General features: G+C 44.2%; 2 protein-coding genes across 2 annotated transcripts in view; both read right to left on the minus strand.

The window, feature by feature from the left end:
• Positions 1-6,799, minus strand: part of lrguk (leucine-rich repeats and guanylate kinase domain containing) — a 21,470-nt gene extending 14,671 nt beyond the window's left edge. Inside the window, 11 exon segments of the mRNA XM_042079566.1 lie at positions 1-25; positions 1,352-1,458; positions 1,954-2,040; positions 2,150-2,230; positions 2,678-2,821; positions 4,690-4,814; positions 4,984-5,065; positions 5,309-5,409; positions 5,686-5,767; positions 6,122-6,229; positions 6,435-6,799. The exon segment at positions 1-25 is cut by the window's left edge and continues 95 nt beyond it. Of these exon segments, the coding sequence (XP_041935500.1) occupies positions 1-25; positions 1,352-1,458; positions 1,954-2,040; positions 2,150-2,230; positions 2,678-2,821; positions 4,690-4,814; positions 4,984-5,065; positions 5,309-5,409; positions 5,686-5,767; positions 6,122-6,229; positions 6,435-6,644 (1,152 nt within the window). The 5' untranslated portion in view covers positions 6,645-6,799.
• Positions 6,800-7,255: 456 nt separating this feature from the next.
• exoc4 (exocyst complex component 4) overlaps positions 7,256-10,000 on the minus strand; it is a 119,554-nt gene continuing 116,809 nt past the window's right edge. The window contains exon 18 of the mRNA XM_042079565.1: positions 7,256-9,598. Coding sequence (XP_041935499.1) covers positions 9,361-9,598 — 238 coding nt within the window. The 3' untranslated portion in view covers positions 7,256-9,360. The remainder of the gene's footprint in view (positions 9,599-10,000) is intronic.

Consider the following 10,000-nt stretch of genomic DNA (forward strand, 5'->3'; position numbering starts at 1 on the left):
CGGAGTGTCCAGCCCGGGCAGCGTGCTGAACCACGGGAGAGAGGGGTCACATTAAAACACGGACGACTGACCTTAACTCACAAGGGCCTGCAGGACGGCACAAGGTTACACACGCTAACCTGTTTCTGGACCCATATGTGAAAACCCCCCCTATCACCCACACAGCGTAATCAGTGTGCTATTTATTAACATTCTGACAGCATGCATACATTTGTGTCTCAAATGGTATGGACTCCAAATAAGGTCACAACCTAACAGATTTATTTTGCTGACACAAAAGGAACGATGACATACAGTAGTCAATGTTCAAAGTTCAAATAAAGTTAGCCATGCTGGTATTAAATACAATGTATAGGTATTCATATCTGCATATATGCACTATCATCTCACACAAGTGCATAACTCTCATAACACTATAATTCCATACGCTTCTTTTTTAAACAACTCGAGAGCTCAAGAAAAAAGACTATTATGTTGATCATGCTCTCAAGTCTGCCAAAATGGCAAGACTCTGTAAGCATGTACTGTCTTCAAAAGCACACGGTGTCTACTTTAGATGAAGTATAATTTCACAAAAATAGTAGTTATTCACATCAGACTGAAAATAACTAATATCAACAATTGTCTAATCAATAGTAAATATATTGGAGTAGTTTGGCTGTCAATGTTTTATCTGAAAGGAATGAAGTAGTAGCAATTTGCAAAAGTATCAAACTGTCTGGTAAAATTACAATCTGCTTCAGTCTCCATGTGAATGGATTTTAGAATGTGAATCTTGGTTTTGAGAAATGTGCCGTATTATCAGAGAAAATTGCAACAAAGTTCAATGAAGACAAAATGCATAACTAGCAATAGATGCCGAGCACATCTACTCACAAAAATGAATAGTTAATGACTAATTAATATAGCTATTTCTGTGTCACACTGTAATTAGATATTTGGTAATTATGCAGTTAGTCATACTGAACAGCGTAGGCTTATTCATATAAGACTGTGCAATGCTTTCACAGTTTATTTGAGACATCAATCATCATCACAATATGCACAAGAACAATAACTAAGTAAAAATCATGCTGTCATAACTTAACAATAGGCAAGGCCTTTGGTACAATTAATGACAGTGACCTTGTTGGCAGGCATGTAATATAAACTTTACTTGACAGTTAAGAATCGGATAAAAAAACCTAACTTCAACATTAAACAAAGCGCTTAATGAGGGTTGATGAGAAAGGGCACTGAGTGTTCATCTTTAAAAAAAATAAAATATAAAAAAGACTCGTCTCCTTAACTGCGGAGGAACCTGGGGAGATGTAACTCAGCAGGCAGGTAATGAGGACTCCTGTGGACTCACCTGTCCAGGATGACCTGGGGCTGCATGAGCTGGTACACCACGTGGGTCATATGATCCCTGGCAGCCACCACCTCAGGGGGTGGGTCGTACTTATTGACCGATGACACCTGTGGGGGTCGGACAGCCCGCAGCAGTGGTGGACGAGGAAGAGGGTGAAGAGGTGAGGAGGAGGAGGAGGAGGAGAAGAGGAGGAAGAAAGGGCGTTTGAAGACTGGCAGAGGTCACGACCGGCTTCATACCGAGCCTGAGATTACATATTCTGGTGCCGAGGAGACCCCAGTGAAAATAGCCAACAGGCAAGTCATTATCTGACACCTTCCTGGCTTCCTGGGGCTGCTAAATTAACTTAGAAAAGTGGGGAACTACACCGAAAGTCAAATCTTTCTGCTAGAGACACCACTACAAGAAAAGGTTTAAATAGAGATGAAGACCTGATAGGTAAAGAGGAAACCAGGTTTTTTGGTGGGCAAGGCAAGCATAATACTAAAACATGATCAGACAGACCTACAGCATTTCAGTCTGTGTCAACATTTCATGGTGTAACCAATAACAACCCTCATGTATACAAAGCATGAAGAACCTCCAGAACACACACTCTGTACCTTCTCCTCGACCGTCACCCTCTGCTCATCCAGGCCTGTGAGGTGCTGGAGCAGGAAGATCACAGCCAGCCGATAGTCCGGCTGATCCTGGACGGAGTGGAGGAGAGAGGAGGACACTGCGGTGAGAGAGACTGGACAGGGAGAGACCACTGTGACTGGAGGGAGGGAATGAGAGGAGGGGGGTGAGGAGCTTAACCTGGACTGGGTTCCTCTTCAGATTGAGCTCTCGCAGTAACTGCAGGTCATGGACATGGGTGGCTTCCTTGATCTCACTGATCTGCATTGGTGTAAGGGAATATAAGGGAATATAATTACATTCACAGTATAGCCCATGCAGTACAAAAAGAAATATAACCATAAGCCATAAGTAAAATGTATATTTCATATACATTGGCGTATTACCCATTACTAACCCACTACCCACTACTCTGGACATATAGGCAAAATGCTGTTCTTGACAGCCTTAAAAATAGGCTGCATATTTCAAACATGAATTTATTAAAAATTCACTTCACACGTGTTCATATGAAGTACTACAGTCATTGCTATTCTGAGAGTGTGACTTGGCACTGACTCAATCATTATAGCACAACATAAATGTATCCAGCTCTGGAAAAGTCTACCTTAATCACTACTATGGGTTCAGAGGCAGAACTAATATGTTACTTATGTGTGGGAGAGTGGAGAGAGCTGTAAGGGAAGAGTGAAGAGGCTCAAAACGGACCTGGTTTCTCTCAAGGTTGATGGAGCCCAGGAGGTGGAGGTTCTGCAGGCCCGACAGGCTCTGGATTCGGTTGCAGGCCAAGTCCAACACCTGGAGGGTCCACAGGGGCTGCAGGTTCTCAATGGTCTGGATCAGATTACCCCTCTGGGTGACACACCACCCGTCATCCCGACACACACACACACACACACACACACACACACACACACCATATGTCATGCCAAGACAAGATAAGGCTGCAACACACCCAGATGACACACACACACACACACACACACACACACACACACACACACACACACACACACACACACACACAGACACACACACATACATACACTCAGTCACAGACTTATTTTAACTCAAGTGCTTTGTGCCCTGTGTTTAAGTATGTGAAACTTTCCCCTCTGCCAAGTCAGCGAGTGACAGGCCAGCTCCACTCAGCCCTGCCTCCGCTGACAGGTGACGACTGACAGGTGAACAGCTGGCGCCGCGCGCGGGGAGAGCTGTGCCAACCAGTCGGGAGGCAGCGTGCCTCCCCTCCGCCTTCCCCAGCCCACTCTCCTCTGCCAGGGCACATCCCCTTACTCCCCCCCTCCCCTCCTCCTCCTCTGCACCATGCCTGTCATCCAGCTCCAGCTCCAGGCCCTGCCCCCTGAGCCCCGCTCTCCCCAGCAGGGAGAGGCCCCTCAGCGGGGGGCTCGTGACCGGTGGAGGCCCCCGGAGGCTCTGGAGCTGGAGTGTGATGGGGTGAGAGGGGGAGGCGGATGACAGCAGCACGCTGCTAAGAGTGTGCCGGCGTGGGAGAGAAGCCGAGAGGGCCAAACTGCACGAGAGAGAGGGAGAGAGGGAGGAGAGGAGAGAGAGAGAGAGAGAGAGAGAGAGAGAGAGAGAGAGAGACTCTGTGTGTGTGTGTGTGGTAAGAGAGTGTGTGCTGAACGTGGTCCAGCTTCCTTCACTACACCGGCAGCTGGCCCCTGGGGGACCAACGGGCACACGGGCGGTCGGATGGGTGGGTGGAGGATTGCGGCGCCCGTGCTGCTGACGGTGAAGAATCACTTTGATAAAGGACAACACAAACACCCTTGAGTGGAGTGGCAAGGGTCCGGAGGCATGCTGGCTGGCCATATGGTGAGCTTCAGCACCTGTTCGCATTAGCCCTGCCTCAGCCTGTATCTATTTAAGACTGAGTATTAAATTATACGGACTGAATCTCACTGCTGAGGAGAAAGCCTGGAAAACAATTAACACCCCCCACCCCCTTCCAAATAACACACCCATGCTGTCCCAAATACTTAGAAAAGGCTAGCATAAAAGCTAGCATTAGCAGATACGATTGGGAGGGTGTCTTTTTGAAAACAAACAACCATTTAAACTGATGACACCATGGACTAATCTGGATGACAGGTGACACAGTGAATACCAAGGTGATGTGTAAACAAAGGATCTGTGAGAGAAGACACAGCACGTCACCTGGTTAGGCAGAGCCAGTTAATTAGGCCACGGGAGACCCATCATATCATGAACGCTGATTTAAAAAGCATTTTAAAAGTGAACTCTGCAGTCATTTTATACTCTGTAGACTGTAGAGTATAAATACTGCAGAGCTCAATAAGGCTAGCCTTTGATACAAAACACCAAAGGCAAGATTATCCTGCTCATAGAGATGAGACCAGGTGACATTTACTCGTTAAAAGATGCTAACACTTCACTTCAAAATAGTATAAATAGAGAATAGAAAATAGTTCCCTGCTAACTTTCTTTGATAGTTTCCTGATTGGTTCAATACAATCTAAACTAATTAAGATGGTAGTTTACCATAAGACCTACAAGGATGCTTTTCCTCTGCGTAACTATTCACCGTGATACTACATATGTACCTACAAATCTCAGAAAAGTGATCTCACAAATCTCATATGTCACAAATGTCATAGAAGTGTCATTTTGAAAAAGTAACATGAATGGAGCTGGACTTCACAATACTATTGCAGTAAGGCTGTTGTCATGCCTACCAGGCAGAGCTCTTTCAGTGGCAGGTTGTCCAGGCCACTGATGCGGGAGATCTGGTTGTGTGCCAGGCTGAGGTGGGTGAGGCTGGCACACTTCTCCAGTCCACTGATCTCCTGGAAGTGGTTATCTGAGCGGCGAGGTCAAGTGGCTAACTAGAGAAAACTGGAGGGCCTTTGTGCATGAATCTCGGCAGTGGCCAGAGCTACTGATTCTAGACATCACAGAAGGACTCACCAGCTCAAGTACTGTAGCAATCAAGTGGACTGAACTTCAGCAGTCTAAAGGATAAAGGATACAGTCAAGGTTGAGTTTTTTCAGAGAGGAGTAGGCAGACAAGTCCTTCATCTGAGATATCTGGTTGTAGGAGAAATCGACTTCCTGCGACACCCAAACCGTAAATAATTTAAGCACATCAGAGGAACAACACGTGCATTAATTTGACAGCAGTGTCAGCATGCTTAATTATATCAATGACTTCTGCTTCTATCTATAAACTCAAAGGATGAATATTTAGTAGCTGTGAGGTGCTGGTGGAAGCACAGAACACTGGAGGTTTATGATAAGCGTTCAAAGCTGGGCAAAGATACAACTTTGTCTTTTCCTGTCAGTTGAAGGTCCTACCTTGAGATTTTTGGGTGGCTCAAATCCAAAGAAGTCAATGAGTTCGTTGTGTGATGCGTCGAGGATTATGAGGTACGGCATGTGGCTTACACAGGATAGATCTAGCAGTCATACAACATTAGCAGCTTCAGATAACTAAGAGGGATGGGGATGGCAACACTACTCACAACAGTGATTATTCCTTCCCCATGCAACGCCAAAGATGCATGAAGGGCGATGTCAGGAAAATAAGCAAACCAATTCAGGAAGATGCATGAGGCAAATTAATAACATTAATGATCCACCAGAATGAATACCGTTAGCTTACATGACCACAGGCTATACAGATAGATACTGTGGTTTATTGCCTGTATTTTTAAATAAAATTATAGTCATACCTTTTATCTTATTGTGTGGAAGTTCTAATTTCTGAAGATGGACATAATTGCAGAGAATGGATATGTTAGACAGACTGCGTCCCTGCAGGCAGATAAAACATAGAATCACAGATTTAATTAAGATTTAAGATTAAGATTTAATTAAGGTCTACATAAAACAGAAATGAAAATACATCGGAGACCAAGACAGTAACACAAATTTAATATAAATCGACCCCAGAGCTCAAAAAGGCTTCCCCTCTCCTTTTCAAAATGGCATAACGTTAGAGCAATGATTTTATAAGCATATTTTTTTTATAGTAGGCTACAGCTGTATGAAATAGCTTGGGTTTTCTAATGGGGTGATATATTGAGTTAGGCTTTGGTAAAGCAGATGTAATATGTCATTTGGTGATACAGTGTAGCTGAGCAGGTTCTTATGTGTTCATGATCTTACTGGAATAGAAAGAAACTGGTAGACGTGTTGTAGTCCAGTCGCAGAAAGTCCAAGATTGGATAAACAGTCCGCCACCTCCTCCTCAGTGAGCTCCCCTTTGTTCTTCATCTGGTACAATTAACTCATGATTATTAATACCATTACTACACTGAGAATCTGTGCAGTCATCGCCTTCATAATCGACAGTTTGCTCTGCAGTGAGACCAACTGCAGCTATCAAGTTATTCATCAAATGAGGAGTTATAGAGCTGGGTAGCCACGGGAAAACATTAGCTAGGCTACATAAACAATCAATAAATGGTGTACCATCTACCTCCATGTGTTTCTCTGCCTGCTCGTCTTCGTCTTCAGATGTAGAAAACGTGTCTGTGTACCTTTGGGGACCCCCAGGTGTGGTTAAAAATGAAGTCACATCCCCGCACTCTTCAGGCAGTGGCCCATGGGGAGTGACAGAGTCGAGTGATACCGGAGAGAATATCGGTGAGTTTCGCGGCAAATACGGGGGTGAAACAGCCGCTGTCATTTTTGTCACATAACATCTACAACTCCTAAAACTGTTTTGTTGTGTTTTCTACACCAAGTATAAAACGTGATGCCTGAACAAGTTAAAAGGATAACGTTTAAGTTACACCCGGTTAGAGGCTAAAGTCAACACCTATCTTGAAGAGCGTCTTTTTCGTTACCTAGTAACCAAACATAAGAGATACGAAGGTAATTATGGGATTTGTAGTTTATTTGTCCTTGCTCGCTTGATGGACAGACGTGTGCAGAAAAGCGCTAGTTGCCCAGGAAGTCTTTTTTAAACCAACTTAATGGAAAACAAATTAAGTAGACAAACATACAATCGAACACAAACATACTTAAAAAAATAAATACAAATATAGCACACTTGAAGATTTGGAGAGTAAAGATCTGGGCTTTCATCAAACAATGCTAGAAACATGATTTGTTTCATAATTTTATCTCACGTTTTTAAGAATTTTAAAATGAACATCCCTTAAACATTCTAATTTATTGTAATTCTGATGATGTAGCTTATGTGATGCTGTCAGTTTGAGTAACAAATTAGTCTTAATAGCACTGCTGAAAAAATAGGTCTCAGGATAGCGTTCACATAGACCACAAAACAGAGAATTGTCATCTCATTGTTTATTGTTGCTGTTTTACTCTTTTACACCAACATGGATTGGCAAATCAGTAACTTCCAGAATTCAGTGTTATCGGCTAGGTTTCTCCAGGTGATCTCATCCAGGATATTATGTTCATTTCAAGGTTCAAAATAATCCTTTTTAATTAATCCTGCACCACACAGGCACACAAGAAGTACATTCATATATTAATAAAAACAAATTCAATGGACGTCCTAATTAGTGTTGTGCAAAACAAAATGTGGTTCTGTAAGTAATGTCTACACAAAAGATCAACAAAACAAAGTATAGAAATAATATTGAAGCATAACAAAGCCTTTGTTTGACACATACATGTGCTATATCTGGAAGCAGCCTCCCTCACAGCCCACCCTTTGGGCCTTTGCCTACTCTACCTTTACCCCAGTGAGGCCGCCCATGTTCAGGGTTAAAGGCTTGGCAGTCATACCCTTTTCATACCTCACACGTTGCTCTATCTGCCCTTTTGCCAAACAAATTAAAAAAATCCTCAACCTGGCTTGACAGCTGTAGAACGCTCTCCTCAAGATTGAAATCAGCGACAGAAATGAAAGATTGTTTGCCTCTCGCTAATCCCTATGGCTACCCCTACTCCCTCATTGATTTCTGGGGCTGAGTCATTATGATGGATCATTCCGGCACTTTCTGGGAAAAAGCGTCCCTGCCTCGTGCCTGTGTTTTTCTCTTTTTTCTTCCATTTTCTTGACGAGGCTCTCTTTATTCCTTTCTATCTCCCCTTCCATTTTTTCCTGTCTTTTCTTAAGCGCTTTTCTCCACACTTAATGAACTAAAAGATGTCAGGGGAGCACGAGAGACAAATCATTTGTGCCTCTGTGCTGGAGTGTGTGTGTGCACTTGCCTCGGCATCTGCCTGAGCAGGGGGATGCAGTGGCTTTTAACAGAGGTCCCAAAATTACAGTGAAGGTGAATTCGCAAGCATCCATTTTGTAAAACCATCCTTGTATGAATTGTGTTTACGCTGCAGCAAGGCCGGCTCTTGCATTCCAAATGAGCCTCTATGCAGCAATGGTCAGCATTGGGAGCCTTTACGGATCAGGTCTTCTCTCCCACCCCTCCCCACTGCCTCAGCTGGAAACTACAGGGTGAAATGAAGAAGATTAGGAAATTGCCGGAAACAAAGTAGAGGTAGTAAAATCATGTGAGCGAGAAAGTAAAAAACAGAATCTGTGGTTAAACGAGTGCGTGGTTATTTCCATTACCTCATCTCCAGGGTGCGGAGAAAATCACAACCAACATCAACAACAACAACGACGACGGAAAAAAGAAAAGTGAGGTGGAGAAGATTCCATTCACCTGATAATAATTCAAATGGTTCTAATCTAGCATTGGCTATTCTGGGCACGGGTGCCGACCGAGAGATACTGAGGAGGGCTGTGATACGGACGCGGCACGGCACGCCGCTGTGATATTACACAGAAAATGAGATGAAGATGGCCCCAAGCCAGAGACATACAGTCCCCCAGTACTAAAAGGTGAAGCCAAGTCCACAGGAGCATGATCTAAGGATTTATCGAGTTAGTGTGTATGTGTGTGTGTGTTTGTGTGTTTGTGTGTGTGTGTGTGTGTGTGTGTGTGTGTGTGTGTGTGTGTGTGTGTGTTTGTATCTTTAGGCCTTCTTATTAGAGAAATGTTAGGTGCGGTACAAAGTCACTACTGTAGATGCGTATCAGATGAGAAAGTTACTTTCCGGTTCGCTGTGTTAATGCATAAATAAACTGTATGAACAAACAAACAAACAAACAAACACCAGAAGTCAGAAAACTGCATGAAAAGGCATTATCGGAAGAGTGATGAGCTGTAATTGGATAAATAAAAGAGTAAGAAAAAAGAAAGAGAGAGAGAGAGGGAGAGAGAGAGAGGAGAAGAGATCCGAGTTTCAGTAACTTGCTGACTCTGTTAAAGCATTGAGTTTATACGTGTGTGTATTTGAGGGTTATAATTAAAACATTAATAAACACATCCCATCCATTTTATTCATCCATCAGTCCATCCTCTGTGGGGGGGCCTCCATCCACCCCACCCCCTATACAGTGGTGATCTTGTCCACCCCCCTTAGACGGTGGTGATCTTCTTGTCCTTGGTGGCCTGTTTGATGGCCGCTTGCTCACAGATGAGCTCCTTGAGGCGCTGCAGCCGCACGTTCTGGACCGATAGTTCGCCCACGCCCGTCTGGCTCCGGTGCAGTAGGCTCAGCGCGTTGGTGTACTCCAGCTCGGTGTAGCGCACGCCTTGGTCCACCACCAGGTTCAGCAGCTCGTCCGGCGTGTTGTAGAGCATCTCGTAGTACTGCCTGTAGGGGGAGACAGAGCGCAGGGCAGAGTTAGAGAGATGTTGAGAAATGAGCGGATACAAGTGAAACAACGGGAGACCGAGTTTGAGTTCAAAAGAAGTGTTCTAGGAGTCCAGAAAATACTGCAAGTGGGGAAGGGCCCTGGGGGGCAATTATGAACTGCACAGTTGCCCTATGAGGGGGAGAGAAAACTCTTAATAGGGCAAACACTGAGATTCGGCGAGATTTTTCAGCATCCTTCAGGGTTGCATTTTCACAATAGCAGCAAAGGTAATGAGAGAGAGGACTGTCCCTTGCTCTTTTTTTACTGGACATGTGACAACTATGACTGCAAGACACAAAAACATTTTCAAATCCAAAAGATTGCCAAAGGAGCACATGGCCCATTCACAGGGATGCCTG

This window comes from Alosa sapidissima, chromosome 22 (assembly GCF_018492685.1).
Source record: "Alosa sapidissima isolate fAloSap1 chromosome 22, fAloSap1.pri, whole genome shotgun sequence".
Taxonomy (NCBI): Eukaryota; Metazoa; Chordata; class Actinopteri; order Clupeiformes; family Clupeidae; genus Alosa; species Alosa sapidissima.